The 15,884-nt window shown below is 39.0% G+C and overlaps 2 protein-coding genes across 3 annotated transcripts in view; one reads left to right on the top strand and one right to left on the bottom strand.

The window, feature by feature from the left end:
• Positions 1-1,200: 1,200 nt before the first annotated feature.
• Positions 1,201-5,850, bottom strand: FBXO48 (F-box protein 48). 2 transcript variants are annotated; one of them, XM_008699944.2, is made up of 4 exons: positions 5,734-5,850; positions 4,947-5,090; positions 3,578-3,919; positions 1,201-3,136 (listed from the first exon to the last, which is right to left on the bottom strand). In XM_008699944.2, exons 3-4 carry the CDS (start codon positions 3,881-3,883, stop codon positions 2,975-2,977), a joined length of 468 nt encoding a protein of 155 aa, XP_008698166.1. In that variant the 5' UTR covers positions 3,884-3,919; positions 4,947-5,090; positions 5,734-5,850; the 3' UTR covers positions 1,201-2,974. The 2 variants fall into 2 exon arrangements, with proteins under 2 accessions (XP_008698166.1, XP_040479328.1); XM_040623394.1 differs by lacking the exon at positions 5,734-5,850 and having other exon boundaries at positions 4,947-5,724.
• Positions 5,851-6,076: 226 nt separating this feature from the next.
• APLF (aprataxin and PNKP like factor) overlaps positions 6,077-15,884 on the top strand; it is an 81,332-nt gene continuing 71,524 nt past the window's right edge. The window contains exon 1 of the mRNA XM_008699945.2: positions 6,077-6,357. Coding sequence (XP_008698167.2) covers positions 6,262-6,357 — 96 coding nt within the window. The 5' untranslated portion in view covers positions 6,077-6,261. The remainder of the gene's footprint in view (positions 6,358-15,884) is intronic.

Below are 15,884 nucleotides of genomic sequence, written 5' to 3'. Positions count from 1 at the left end.
GTCATGTCTGCAACTTAGTTTCCAATGCTTCAGCAAAAATAAATAATAAATAAAAGAAGTGTGGAAATGTTAACAGCTGTTATATCTAGGTGACGTATACAAAAGATTTTTTTTGTCATACATTTTTACTTTTCTGTGTGTTTGAAATTTTTCAAAATAAAAAGTTGGAGGAACATTCTTGGCTTTTTCATTCAAGTTGCTCAATCTACATTTTTAATTCATTCAATAAAAATTTATTGAGCACTAACTACATGTTACATACTCATAGGTGCTGGGGAGTGGTGATGAACTAGATAGATAAGATCATTCTCTAATTTTCAGTTTCCTCATCCATAGAAAGGATGTAGAGTAATAGTATCCCCTATATAAGCACTATGCTTGGTTCAGAGTAGGCACTCAATAAATGTTGGCTATTATAATCAATCAGCTTTCTCCATTGTTGATCTAATTTCATCTATTTGATGATTTTGGTCTTTCAATTCTACTGTAAATAAAAATGTGTGCTCTTTCATCTTATGTATTATTCTTCCCATGATGTTCCTACTCACCTTATTTTTGTTAATATTATTAGGGCATTTGAAGTTTTGGAGAGAAGATATTATATGAAATCAAAGCAAAGATGAAATTAAAATGGTTAGGGGTATATTTTTCAAATTAGGCTTTTATTTACTTGAGTATTCTAAGGTCTAAAGTTTATATTCATATAGATTTTATTGATGATACGTCCTGGCCTAAGATTGGGTTATAGACTAGAAGGAAACTAAAGAAAGGTTTTTAAATTAAAAAAATACTAGATCTTGAACTGATTAAATATTGAATAACAATGGAAACTCCTTAATATTCTATGCCAACAAGCTTGCCTCTGTAACAAACTGTGTCTATGTAACATGTTGTTTTATCTATGAGTAAGAGCACTCCCTCCCTCCATTCTTCTCCACCCACTCATGTTCTCAGATGCTAATGGCTTGGTCTGATAAATGTACAGTTCCTTCTAAGCCCATACCATAAAATTTATCATTAAGTTCCCAAACTTTCCTTTCTGTGTAGAATGTGATCATGGCTTATAACTTATTATATAAAATAATTTTAATGCTATAGTACTAAAAACAACCAAATTCAAGATTACTCATATAACTTGCAAAATAATACTTAAAACTCATTGGGGTGACCCAATAATTAAAAATAAGTGATACTTTTGGGTTAAGTTTACTTTCAAGTGTTTATTCCAAAACATAAAACAAAACATTTCTGTTTTCCTATTTCCCTCTTACAGCTTTTGAGAAGACTAAAACAATTATTCATATATTTGCATTAATAGTAAGCATTCCATCTACCTTATGGGTTGTACATAGCATTTCAGTACAGTCTTGTCCACCAACAATATAGCAAATTATTTTTATTATACCATCTGGGTAGGATTAAAATAAATAATAAAGAAATAATTTAACAAATCTTTATGGAATACCTACTATATTCCAGGTTTGGGGAACATAAAAATAAATAAATGGTCCCTGCCTTCAAGAAGCTCACAGTCTAAAGGGGGAGACAGACAAATAAAACAGACAATTTAATGTAGTAGACAGCTTTATGAGTGGTATGTACAAAGAACTACGGGAACTCTACTGAAGGTCACTTAATCTAGAATGGTACAATCTAGAGATTGTTTCCAGGTCAAGAGGGTAAGATTTATACAAGAGTTTGCCAAGATGAGAGTTAGGTGGGTGGGAAGATGAGAGGAATTCCTCTCGAAGGGATTGTCAACTAGTCCTAGAGACTGCACTGCCTGATCTTCAAGGCCCCTTCCAGCTGATCCTCACCTGCTTGATCCAACAAGGGGAATGTGTATAGACTGAGGCATCTTTCTGATACTGTGTCTATTTGTTAAATACGGGTTTCCCGGATTCTTCTTTTTTGTGCTATAGAGCACAATTTAAGAAGAAAATGTCATACTAACTAAAATGTTTTGTAGACACTTTTTACTATGGTGCTGACCACAGAATTCAGAATGAACAATCTGGTATAGTAAGTACTATACCATCTACTTTTAAGAAAAAGAGAACAAAAGTTAAACTGAAGGTTCCTGGAGAGCTATAAACTTAAACAAGTCAGATATATAGGGTTCTCTAAAATAATATACAGATTTTTTTCTTTTAAATGTGAGGAAAACAAAAAGGATCAAGTCCTTTGCCTTGTACTATCTACGAGTAGTACACTAGATGGTGCTATTAGGCTGTTAGAAAGAAAGCTTTTGCCAAGGAAAACAGTGTTGGCAGTTCAAGTGTTTGGAAACTTTCCATGTGTCCCTGAGAACAGTTTCAGGTTTGTAGGCAAGTAATGGGAATCTTAGTCCCACAAGTTTTAGCCTTCCGGTCAGGTTAATTTTAAACTAAATCACAAGGTTAACACATTTTAAGATGGGGTCAGTGTTTGACAATTCAATCTGATTCCACTGAAATGGACATTTTAAAGTTATTGAAATACAAATGTATTAAACTCTACATTTAAACGTACTGTGATTAATTTCATTTAGGTAGTCTTCCTTTAGGTAGTGATGTCTACTTCCAGTTATGAGCCTAATTGTGTCTACTACTGAATGAATCTCTAATCAGTTTCTTCAAATGGTTTCCTGAAGTTTTGAATTACTTACTATTCAGTGGAAAATACCAATCAAACTCTCTTGTCATTAAAGTACTGCAATATGCTGATACAAATACATGAAGCAATACAGTTTGAGATCACTCAATCAGTATTGTATTTCCTACATAGACAACATTTCATGATTTTTCCACCTTAAAATAAAACCAGAAAAATTTTTATGAAGGTGCAGAATAAAAACAAAGTTTGACTTTCATAATATTTTCTCCTTAGCTTTCTTTTAAATGTTAAACATTAAAATGGTAAACAAAAAAAATGAACCTAAGAGTCATTTTAGTTTCAAAGTCTCAAAGTTACAAGATCTTTGTAATTTTTCGGCTTATCTTTCCAGTTCTGCTTCTAGAATTTCCCCCCATGTATCTACATCCATTGGGTACATGATCTTTTCTGGTAGGCTCAGAGGAGAACATATGTTGCTGTATCTGCCACTTAGCCATTCGTGTTTCACTTTACTCTTCTGGTAATTCCTCAGCAGTATTACCTGAAAGAGGTAAATCATGTTAAAGGATGTAGTAGGTGGTTGGTCAGTGAGTTTGTCTAAAACTAGAGGAGCTGACTGACAGGGCTGAAAAGAAGGTTAAGTATTTACACTGGTAAACACATATACTAATAAATATGTGGTGTGGGGGGGGCATATGTACATGTGTACGTATGCAAAGTGAGCCACAGAGTTTGCTGTGAGTTTTGGATATGCCTAAAGAAGAATATGCCTAAACTGAGGATTCAAAAAAAATATAAAAGGGTAGATGGGGTGGTGTGGTTTGCAGGAAAAGAATAATAATTCAACTTCAACTCCAAAAGCCAACACACTCTGTATGCCTCTCTGGCTACGAAATCCTACCTCCTCATGCAGAAGGTAGAGTTGGCTCAGACCTACCACTATATTGTCAAGAACACTGCAGACTACAATGACTAAACTTACTCTCCAGGAATATCCACTTTCTAGATCATCGTCTATTTCTCTTTGGCACACAGCTCTTAGAGTCAAGCAATGAGGTTTCCACAAGGAGTCACTGTTTCTTACTGTGTTATTCCAGCTCCTGCAGGTTACTGAAGCCCTGCACAAACTCTGAATGTCTAGCTGACTGAAAATTTTAAAAGTAACTTCTGGTGGCAGCAGTTCAACAAAGTTATTTTGACTCTCTTTTTTTTCCTTCTCAGCATCCACAGAATTCAATTCTATGCCAGAAACTCTTGAATTATTGTTCCTCTTGGAGTTTTTCTGCATAGCTTGATGTTTTAGCAAATTATCCTCATTTGTAACCTAAAAGGCAAAGTTTAAACATGCTCAGTCTCTTCAGATCAAACTATAGAACCTACTCTGAGCCAGATACTTTCTGGGTGTGATTTAAAGAATCTTAACTTTCCTGACTTGAGTTTTTTGATCTGTAAAATGGGGCCACTGATGCAGTTTCTCCTGTGTGTTCTTACGAGGGTTAATAGGGATTATGTGTAAAGTATCTGGCTTCACATCTGAATTGCACATGGGAGGCACTCAACACATGTTACTTTGCTTCTTTTTAAATGTTTTTAGTAAATGGGTTTGTTTCTAAACATTTATTTTTCTGCTCCCAAAGAACATTATCTAAAAAAGAGAAGTGGTTCTTCACAGACTATAATTTGAGTTTAGTAGTAGAAACAACTATTGTGGGAACATATTTGATTCCAAGCATTTGCTGAAAATACTTCTGAAAATGTGTATGATTCAATTCTCTTAAACTCCTAAATGCTTGTCTGTGGGAACTGATGCCTTGTCAGTAAGTTCTTCATCTACAATTTGTGACTTAATCATAAACCTGATGGACTTTGTAGTTTATATAATTATTTGTCTGTACCTAATGGGTAGGTGCTCACAACTGACATAAATACTATCTAAAAATGGACAAGAGGATGAAGTACAGGTTATAATGACACAAAGTCTCAAATATTCAGTTCAGTTATAAGATTGGTGTTTTAGAAATGGCCTCTTGAAGCTATCCTACGTGCATAATTATGAACTAAGAACAGTGGTCATTGAGGTCATAAGGCAACAGTAACCAACAACTATAAACAATGTTTATAATTCAGCGAGGCACAGCATATAATTAAAGATGGGTAGGCTTCCAAAATCAGTTGAAAGCACGGAGCTATTTTTGCATATATAGACAGCTCATATTAGTTAAAATCTGTTTATTCCATGTTGCACTTCCTTTTATAATGGGGGGTATGTCACAGTGCAGGAGGAGGGATTTCTTAAATACTTCTTTTTAACTCAGCTAATGATTATTCCCCTTTCTAGACATGTTACTCACCTATGTTTCTGGACTTGCCAAGGCCACAGTTGCTCCCATTCATTTGGTTGTTTATGATCCGAATTAGCTATGGTGGTTAGAATTCTAATGTCTCTGTTCAACAGAGGACTTCCTCTCGAAGTTTTGGGGAAGTAAGAAAGAAAACTGATAGAAACAAATTCATGAGTCAAGAGCAAGTTTTTGCCACGCAACTCATCTCTCTCACCATCAATACAAACCAAGCCAAACTACCATATTGTTGGGGGAAAAAAATCTCATATTAAGAGAACATTACCGTGCATTTAAACGTTTGTTACTTTTCCCAGAATCTCAACGGGGAATAAAATGCGTCCTCGTTCCGGTTCTTCTCCAGGAGGCAAATGAATTTTTTGAATTTAACAAGTGGGGGTGCCTTGGTGAGGTTCTTAAACTCCCACTAGCCATCTTTTAAGTCCAGTTTTGCCTGGATACCTGGAAAACTATCCCTCTTCTGCCCCTTCTTTATGAACTAAACTTTGCTGAATTACCCCTCTAGTTAGGTAGGAGTTCGCCCCCTTTCAGGTGTCACAGGGAGGGAGGGAGGGATAGGGAGGCAGCGCAGACCAACCCCGAAGATCGGATGGAATGACTCTACATCCCACTGAGCCACCCTCCTTGAGGGTCTCGCGCAGTCCGGGTCCAAAGAACATGAAGCAATGACAAATAAGCGACAAATAACAACCGTCAGCGCCGACTGTCACCGCAGTTCCAGGGGGCTGAGCAGAGGCTGAGCCGTCCAGACCTCAGCTGGAAGGGAAGACCCTCCTACCTCCAGTGCCGCGGTAGCCCCTCCGGCGAATTAAATCCTTTGGAATTCGAATCCTTCGCCATAGTCCCTCCAGTCCCGCCCACTGTAGCCCCGCCTTGCTGACTCGGATTTCGCACAGGCGTAGAGAGGAGCGCGCCTTGCCTTTTGGGAATAGTAGTTTTACCAGGGCGCCTTATTTCAGCAAGAGAGGAGAAGGAGGCGCCACGGACTACAAGGTCCGGCATCCTCCACGGCGGGTGGGCGGTGAGAAAGGGCGGGGGGGTGGTTAACCCGGGCTTTTAAAAAATAATTTCGAGGCGTAGTGTTGGAGGAATCCCGGCGCGCGTCACTGGCCGGAGAGGGGAGGCGGGACTCCGGACGCAGAGCTGGGGCCTCGGCTGCGCGAGGCCTGGAGACACTCGAGCGGAGCCTGTGCTCCCCCTCCCCCTGCGTTTTTCTGAGGGCCTGCTTAGGCCCCGCGCGTGTCCATGGAAGGCGGAAACGGCTGCGGGGACCGTCTCCTTGAGAAGGGGTGTAGTCCTCGCCGCCATGTCCGGGGGCTTCGAGCTGCAGCCGCAGGACGGCGGCCCCCGGGTGGCCCTGGCGCCCGGGGAGACGGTGATCGGCCGCGGGCCGCTGCTGGGAGTAAGTGTGTCAGGGGGCTCTGCCGGACCTGGAGAGCCGTGCGAGGTCCTCGCTGTTTCCTGAAGCCCTGCTCCCCGTTTCTGGCTTCCCCACCACGCCGGCCCTGCATGACTGGATTTTAGAAGTTTGGGAGCAGCACGTTTTTCAGTCAACTTTAATCAACTCACAAACGTTTCCTTATGTTGCCTTTAAAAAGCACTGACTTGTATTGTCATTATTACAGTCTTAGCCAGAGGTCGGTAAACTCTGTCCCTGAGTCCAAATCCAGTCTGTTTTTGTATGGGCCCACGTACTAAGAATGGTTCTTAAGTTTCAAAATGTGAAGTGTAAACGAACAAAAAGCCTCCTAGCCTTTCAGGGAGAATAATTGGCCCAAGGGTTGAGGATATTGTCTCTTAGCATGAAAAGCTGCAGTATTTATAGTAGAATCTGGCCCTTTACAGAAAAGTTTGCCAACCTCTAAACTTATCTTTCCTAGATAATTTCTTTTAAGCTTTCGGCCTCTTGTCGGACTGCATGAGCCTTACTTCTATTGTAATAGTCTTTTTCAGTAATATCAGCTAACTCTTATGTAGTGTGTAATGTTCCTGGCGGTGATCTAAGGACTTTACCTATACCAACTTTTTAACCCATTCAAAATCCTGTGAGTTAGGTGCTCTTATTATCTTCATTGTTCAGATGAGACAATGGAGCCATAGAGTGGTTATTTAGAGGGCACACGTAAGATTTAGGACACATAATGCACTAAGCTATATATTCTCCACCCTTTTTAGGATGTTTAGGAGTTAGAAAATTTTCCTGTTGCATTTTGGAATTTCATAGGTCTCTACCTAAAACATATATTGTTGTTTTAACAGCGTATCTTGTTTAGTGCCTACTTTGTGCAGTACGTTTGCAGATGGTAGCACTGTGGGTTACAAAGATGAATGAGATGTGGGTCTCTGCCATCTGGGAGTTTTCTCTTGGGCTCTGGAGATAAACCTGTCAGTGAGCTAATACCAGAGAGTAGAGAGGTGGACTGTTATCCTAGCTTACCTCAAGTGTCAAAGTGGAACCATTGGTATTAGCCTTAGGACCCTTCTCTGAGAGGAAAAGGAGTGGTAGTTGGGGGTTCCGACATGGAGGTCAGTCCTGAAGCGGTGTGTGTATATGTGTTTTTGTGCATATATGTATATGCTGTAAGGTTATTGAGAAAGTTGAAGTTTATGTGTTTATTTTTTTACGGGACAAATAATTACTTAAATGTTTAGATAACATTCTGTTACTTTTCTTCATAGTTTGTTAACTTATACAGACATTTGAGAAAACTGCCTGAATGTCTGGTGATAATTGAGTTTTGATTTACTTAACAAATTGTATCACCAGTACAGAGTGCTGTGGATATGGTTAAAAGATCAATGAATTTTAGGCCTATGTTTTATAAACATGGGAATAAGTTACAGACCCTTTCGTTGTTTATAGCTTGATCTTTGTATTATAGGCTTGCTAATGTGAGATGAATCAACTTGATTTCTGTCAAGATGGTAAGGAGTAGAAAGGAGTAGAAAGTCTTATCTGGTCAGAATTTTGCTTCTCCTTTTCAAATAATCATTCAGTGATGAGATTCTCTTATCCAAGTTTGATAGATATTAGAAGTGGTTATGAGCAGTGCCCTAAATGTGTTGAATTAAGAATTTGAAGAAATAAAAAATCAGCCTGTGGTTTTTAAGATTTTGGAACTGACATGTTTCTTTCTTTGCAGTGGCTTAACTCAACGTGAGGGGGGTGCCTGGGTTGGCTCAGTCCGTTAAGCGTTTGCCTTCTGCTCAGGTCTGATTTCAGGGTCTTGGGATCGAGCCCTGCCAGGCTCCCTGCTCAGTGGGAGGTCTGCTGCTTCCTCTCCCTCTGTGTCCCCGGCTCCCTCCCAAATAAATAAATAAAATCTTAAAACAACTCAACATGAGGGTACTGTTTCAAACAGCAGCAATTCCAGTGAGGCTTTTTTTGTAGTGTGAGAGAGCAAAGACAGTTAAAGTAGGAAAATTCAGGAAGTTCATTGTAAATTATTCATAATATAATGATTAGTAATATGTGATGATTAATAATAATGATTAATAATAATGATGATTTTGGAACCCACTTAACAAGTCATGTTTTTTGTAGACAAGTTTCACAAGCCTTCATGACCGTACAAGCATAAAGGTTTATAATTCCAATGTGTAAAATGGGCTTGGTGGTGAAACAATTTGATAAGAATGTCTTTATGTCTTTACAGTGTTTATAAGAAAACACTTATAGATAACAGAGCAAAGTGAAATTTAATTTTCTTGTGCCATTTGCTTTAGTGGGAGTCATCAGTGAACCCAAAGTCTTTGTTTACTTTACTAGGTTGTAATTCTGTTTTATGATCTACACCAGTTAAAGGTTTTACAGCAGAATGAATCTCCATGGAATTATCCTGGGTGAAAACAGCCAATCCCAAAGGTTACATATGAATTTTTTTTTTAAAGATTTTATTTATTTATTTGACATAGAGAGAGACAGCCAGCGAGAGAGGGAACACAAGCAGGGGAAGTGGGAGAGGGAGAAGCAGGCTCTCAGCGGAGGAGCCTGATGTGGGGCTCGATCCCAGAACGCAGGAATCATGCCCTGAGCCGAAAGCAGACGCTTAACGACTGAGCCACCCAAGTGCCCCATGAATTTTTTTTTTTTTTAAGATTTTATTTATTTATTTGATAGAGAGACAGCGAGAGAGGGAACACAAGCAGGGGGAGTGGGAGAGGGAGAAGCAGGCTTCCCGCTGAGCAGGGAGCCCGATGTGGGGGGGGTGGTCTGCGGGACTCGATCCCAGAACGCTGGGATCATGACCTGAGCCGAAGGCAGACGCTTAACGACTGAGCCACCCAGGCGCCCCTGAATTTATTTACGCGTTATTGAAATGACAAATTATAAACATGGAGAACAGATTGGTGGTTGCCAGGAGTTAAAAGAAGGGAAAGGAATAGGAGGAAATTGTTATGGCTATAACACAGCAGCATGAGGGATTTTTGTGGTAATGGAAATGTTTTGTATCTTGACTGTATCAATATCAATATCTGGTTGGGATACTGTATTATAGTGTTGTAAGATGTTACCACTGGGGAAAATGGGATATGGTAGAAGAGATTTTTCTGTATTGTATCATCCAATTATTTGTGAACCTACAATTATCTTAAATAAAAAATTTACTTTTAAAAAAGGACTTATAGTACAGCATCTCAAGGAACCTTTAAGCCAAATTATTTGCTTTATGGTTTTTCTTAAATAAAGCTGATTATACTCTTTTTAAAAAGCTGGTTATACTCTTAAATGAAAACTACTATTTCTGATTTCAGATTTGCCTTTTCCTGTTTTGGTAGGGATTATTTGACACATTTCTTTCTGATCTTTTTCCTCCAAGGAAAGTAGGACAACGTAGCTATCTAGTTAGTCTTCCTAATGGCAGGTATAATGGAATTGACTGCTTTAACTGAAAAGAGGAGAGGCCCTCAGTTGTGGGTGGAGATAGTCAGGGGCTGTAGTATAGACTCTTTCCTGGCATCAGTTCACCACTTGTAAGAATGCTGTAAGTGTCCTACAAAGTTTACACAAGGTAACCAGTAACTACTCTGGCCTGGCAACTCTGTATTATTTCTGCTTGTTGCAGAAGCTTGCTGGGTGTTCTGGACTGCTGATCTTACCTGGTCCCTAGGGATGTGCCAAGCACTCCTAGCTGCTAGATATCCTCCTCTTCCCGTCCCCCCCCAACCACCTTCATTATTGAGCCTAGTACAGTGCCTGGCACATGGTAGGCCTTCAAAGCACATGATCTCTTCCTTTTACATGTCTCTGCTTTTTATTCTTCCAACCCTCAGGAAGAGCCTACTTGTAACTTAGGTGTGAAAAGAATATAGAATTTTGAAGTGAATTTAAGCATAGTGCTACCAACAGCTAAAGTGTGCGGAGCAACATTGATGATGGATTAAATGTTAGCCTTTTTCTATTTTATTGACTAATAGTTTAGTAAATTCATAAAATAGTTGAATATATATCAGAATGGAGGGATGAAAGAAAAATAAGTTATTACTCTCAAAAAACAGTTTCATAGGTATGAGAGACAGAAAACGGGTAACTAAACAGTGGTTGCAACCTCAAATGGGGACTGGAGCCAGGGAGGCACCTTGAGTGAGTGAAATCAGGGGGAGTAAGAAGAACAGGATTGATGGTAAATAAATCACAGCAGTGTTATAGATGACAACCGCCTCAGTTTTGGGAAGGCCACGAGGAAAGCAGTCCGTAATGTGGTCCCTGCTATCCACCCCCATGCCTACCTGGTAACAGTGCCCTATTGTTATTTTCAGGAGTAGTGAGAAATCTGGATTTTTAGACATAACCTCTGACTTTTGAAAGGTCACATTAATTAAAAGTTTTATTTCAGTATCATGAGCTGATCAGAAAAGGATGTTCCATGGTACAGAGAGGTATAGGAAGGAACCCTCAGTTAAGATGAGGGGTCAGGGAAGATTTCATGAACTCAGTGATGTTGAGCTGACTTTGAAGTGTCTGGACAGTTAGAAGTTTGGTAGGTAGAGAGGGAAAGACCCTTAAGCTAATTGGGTGTATGAGGATGTTTCCTGGCTCTGCGATGGAAAGTGTATGACATACTGCATACTGGATAAGGGCTGACTAGGCTTGTGGGATAATCACATGACATCACTTTCCCCTTTAACTTTTACAGACATTGCTTTTATATAGGATGCATCTTTCTATTTTAAAATAGGCTTTATTTTACTGAGCAGTTTTAGATTCATGGCAGAATTGATTGCAAAGTACAGAGAGTTTCCATATGCACCTCTGCCTCTCCCCCTACACACACACACGCACACATACACACACACACACACACACACACAACCTCCCTCGCTATCAACACCTTGTACCACAGTGGTATATTCAGTGAACTTATATTGACTTGTCTTTATCATCCAAAGTCCATAGTTTAACACCAAGGTTCACTCTTGGTGCACATTCTGTGGGTTTTAACAAATGTGTAATGACACATATAAACTATTATAGTATCACACAGAATAGTTTCATTGCCCTAAAAATCCTCTGTGTTCTGTCCTTTCTTCCTTTCCCAACCTTTGGCAACTACTGAATTTTTTACTGTCTCCATAGCTTTACCTTTTCCAGAATATTATATAGTTGGAATTACACAGTATGTATATGTAGACTTTTTTTAGATTGGTTTCTTTCTTTCTTTCTTTTTTTTTTTTTAAGGTTTTATTTATTTGAGAAAGAGAGCAGAAGCAGGGGCAGAGGGGGAAGAGGTAAAGGGAGAAGCAGACTCCCTGCTGAGCAGGGAGCCCAACGCGGGGCTCAATCCCGGGACCTTGGCATCATGACCTAAGCCAAAGGCAGATGCTTAACCGACTGAGCCACTCAGGCACGCCTAGATTTGTTTCTTTCAATTAGTAATGTGTGTTTAAGATTCCTCCATGTCTTCTCATGGCTTTCTAGTGATGAGTAATAGTCCATTTCTGAATGTTCCACAGTTTATCCATTTACCTACTGAAGGATATCTTGTTAACTCCAAAGTTCTGGCAATTATGAATAAAGCTGTTATGAACATCCACGTGCAAGTTTTTGTGTACACATAAGTTTTCAGTTCATTTGGGTAAAAATACCAAGGAGCTCAATTGCTGGATCATATGGGAAGAGTGTGTTTAGTTTTGTAAGAAGCTGCAACTGTCTTTCAATGTGGGTATACCATTTTGCATTTCCATCATCAGTGAATGATTTCCTGTTGTTCCACAGTCTCACCAGCATTTTGTGTGGTCAGTGATTTGAGTTTTGGCCATTCTGATAGGTGTATAGTGAATTACTTTTCATATGTGTATTTATTCATATGTATTTCATATGTATTTATTTCTAAATCAGTCACTAGTCTAAACTGTCTCCCAGGTACTGCTCAGCCTGAATATGCCATCTTCTCACATGCCTCCATACCTCTGTTTGAGTTCCTTCCTCTGGTAATTTGATTCCGTAGGTAACATCTGGGTATCTGTATTTTTTAAAACTCTGAAGATGATTCTGTTGCGAAATCAGAATTGGAAACCACTTCTAGACACACTAAGAATGCTTGTCACAGAATAATTCTTTCAGAAATGTCTGCTGAACTGAATTAAATAACTATTCAGAAACATTAATTTACCAAAGTCCCACGTGGGGATTTAAACCCAATTTTGTCTTCCTAAATTCTGCTTCTGTTTTTACTCATTATGTTGCCTCTGTCATAATGTATTCATGATAAGGATGATTCTCATATTTGTATAGCATTCACTTTGCAAGTAGCATTGCAAGCCAAACAGGTTGGGTGAGTTGAGATTTCAGTGGCATCAAGTCAGCACAGTTCTGTTATATTGGCTAATAATTCAGCAACCTTAACTTAGGAGCTCAGAAGGTATTGGATTTTACTTTTTAAAATCTAAGTGATCCATATTTCATCAGTATTGTGTATTAAATAGATGTTTATGAGGTAACCTGATAACCTAACTAATATTATACCATTAGTCTTACGGGAAAGTATTTCACAAGTTTCAAAGACCGTTTTACATCCAGTATATTAATAACCTTTTGAAGAGAGCTTACTGGAATCTGTCTAGAGAGCCTCTGTCGAAAATCCAGTATGTTTCCTCAAACTTGCCCTTTGTTAGTATAATGAACTTTGGTACATTCCAAGTGCAATAATATTAAACACTTTGTATCAACTAACTTTTGCCCTGTTTAGGTAATGAGGTTATGACAGAGTCTCGGTGTTGATTAAGCTCTGGAGTGTGTCCTCAATCTGATAACTGGAAAGCACTCTGATAAGAAAATTTTATGGTTTGTCAACTGGGTTACATCCAGTCTCCCAAGTACTAACCAGGCCCCACCCTGCTTAGCTTCTGCGATCAGATGCAATCGGGTGTGTTCAGGGTGGTGTGGCCACAGACTACAGTAACTAGTCTCTACTTAATTCAAGTCTTAATTTTAGATTTTCTTTATTTGCCACACACAAGTTTGAGGAAAATATTTTATGCAAATTATGTCTGAAATAGATCCTGTGCTTCTTTAGGTTTATGCATTTTCTCATAATAGAGGCTCAAATCCCATACTAGAGGGTTTTTTATTTTTCTCTACCACAAAAGTTTGAATTTGTCACTTTTTTATTTGTCTGTTGTTGATAGAGCAAACCAGATAATCTTGTGTGACAGCACTGTTATAAAGTATTTTATGCACGAATATTTTTATTATCTTAGTCTTTCATGTGTTATGTAATTTTATTGGAAAAAACTGATCTTGCCTCTTCTCTGTTCGTTTATTTTTATAGGAGCCAGGCTACATGGGGACATTGTATTTAGGAGATATATTTACTCATCTGTGATATTCAGAAATTTCTCTAGGGAAACATTTTATCGATACAAAAGTGATATACAAAAACAGAGTCCTGTCCCCATTCGAGAAGCAATATGAAGAATTCAAGTAAAAAGGGTTGGTTTATTCTGTGTTATCTGAAGAAGAATTGCTATCATTTTATCTGTTGTTAACAAAGGATAGGCTTGGGTGCCTGGGTGGCTCAGTTGGTTAAGCGTCTGCCTTTAGCTCAGGTCAGGATCCCAGGGTACTGGGATCGAACCCCACATCGGGCTCCCTGCTCAGTGTCCCTGCTCCCTGTCCCTCTGCCTGCCGCTCCCCCTGCTTATGCTCTCTCTCTTTCTCCATCAAAGAAATAAATAAAATATTAGAAAAAAGCAAAGGATAAGGGTGATTTCAGCATTACCTGTTAGCCTGTGTATTCTTCAGCTCCTACCATATGCTATGCAATTTTTTTAATATTAAAAAAAATTCTTGGGCTTGAATGTTCAATTTGGTTAGCTTTTCTGTTTTCTAATATTCCTTCTCTGACTAGCTGAACATAAAGGAATTTATTATTAGATGTCCAGTATCAGTATAATGGTTGTTGGAGTAAAGAATATTAATCATAATTGGTTTTGGCTACAGGTAACAGATATGTGACAAACAGCAGCTTAATCAAATTTTCTTTTGTAAGAGAATATTAATCATGATTGGTTTTGGCTTAATCAAATTTTCTTTTGTAAGAGAATATTAATCATAATTGGTTTTAGCTACAGGTAACAGAAATGTGACAAACAGCAGCTTAATCAAATTTTCTTGTGTAAGAGAATCTCAGGGGCAGTCAGTCCAGGGCCGGTGCAGATACTCAAGGAATGGGCTCTTCTGCTCTCCTCCTTTTTCATCCTTTGCAGGTGACTTTCATACCTGCAGTCATGAGATGGCTGCTGTACCTTGAAGTGTCCCATTTACACAGTAAGAAAAGAGAAAGGCAGAGGGCAAAAAAAAGTCCATGCCAGTTGAGCCTGTTCCTGGTTATCACGAAGACAATAATCTTTCCAGAAGTTCCACTGTTTTAAAATGTAGATTTTGTTGTTTTGCTCAGGAATGGTGAGGCCAACAGATCAGAAGATGATTGGCATTGGAAAGATAATTTATTACTCACAGTTACCAAGAGAAAGGAGGGCACACAGTGCCATGCGGGGCCTCATGAGATTGGTTGAAGGCAGAAGGCAGAGCTAGGGGAACTGCAAGAAAGCCTTTCCAGTGGTTTTCTCAGCAATGGATGGGCAAGGCAAAGTAAGCAGGTGTAGGATGGTCTAGTTCGAATAATTTTATGGGGCTCTGAGCTGTAGGGGCTGCCTCTAGTTGTCTGATGCCTAGCCCTTGGGTGACTGGGGCAGCCTAAGAGCCAGGTAAAGCCATCTTTGGGAGTACAGGCTTCAGATTGGTTAGTTTGCATATGAAAGGTATACTTGCCGGTGAGTCATGTACTGTCTCTAAGAAGCCCAGAACCCTGGGAGAGGTAGTATTTCCTTAGTCCAGTATGCCAAATATCAAAACATTAGATGTGGAAACTAGAAGATGTGGTTAATACACTCTCTTATATCCTTTGCTAGAACTTGTCATTTGGCCATCCATAGCTACAGGGAATTCTGGGCATTTGGATATTTTTGAATGGGTACATTGTTATCCTAGATAAAACTGGAATAAATATTAGTATGGAAGAAGAAATTAATAGCTATTGATTAAGCAACTAGTAGCATCTGGTGCACAATGTCACATGTGAAGAAATGGCATCTAAAAGTGTAGGTGTAGTTTAAATCTGAAGTTGCAAATTCAAATGCTTGCAGAGGCCAGGTATGCAATAGTGAAGTGTGCTCAGTGGAAGATTATAGGGAGTGCTGGGGACTATGGTGAGATGGAAGGTACATATACTTTTCAAAGCGAACCAGTTTGTGGTGCCTAGTCTAAAACAAAGAGGTCAAAAAAAAATAATAGAAAGAGACTTATTAATTTTACTGAAATGACTGTAAATAAAATTATACGTCATTTATGTTGTTTAACAATCATATACTACATTTTCTAGGTTATTTTTAGAGAGCACGCATGTGTGTGTGCGAGCAGGGGTGAGG

The sequence above is a fragment of the Ursus maritimus genome, unplaced genomic scaffold (assembly GCF_017311325.1).
Source record: "Ursus maritimus isolate PB19 unplaced genomic scaffold, ASM1731132v1 scaffold_6, whole genome shotgun sequence".
NCBI lineage: Eukaryota > Metazoa > Chordata > Mammalia > Carnivora > Ursidae > Ursus > Ursus maritimus.
The sequence above is the reverse complement of the archived record's forward strand: the minus strand, read 5'-3'. Positions and strand labels throughout refer to the sequence as shown.

Excerpts from the sequence above, each read along its gene's own strand:
- FBXO48 (XM_008699944.2), bottom strand. The coding sequence starts at position 3,883 with ATGCAGAAAAACTCCAAGAGGAACAATAATTCAAGAGTTTCTGGCATA. Across the intron at positions 3,137-3,577 it reads AAAGTGGATATTCCTGGAGA|GTAATACTGCTGAGGAATTA; the intron begins GTAAGTTTAGTC and ends TACCTCTTTCAG.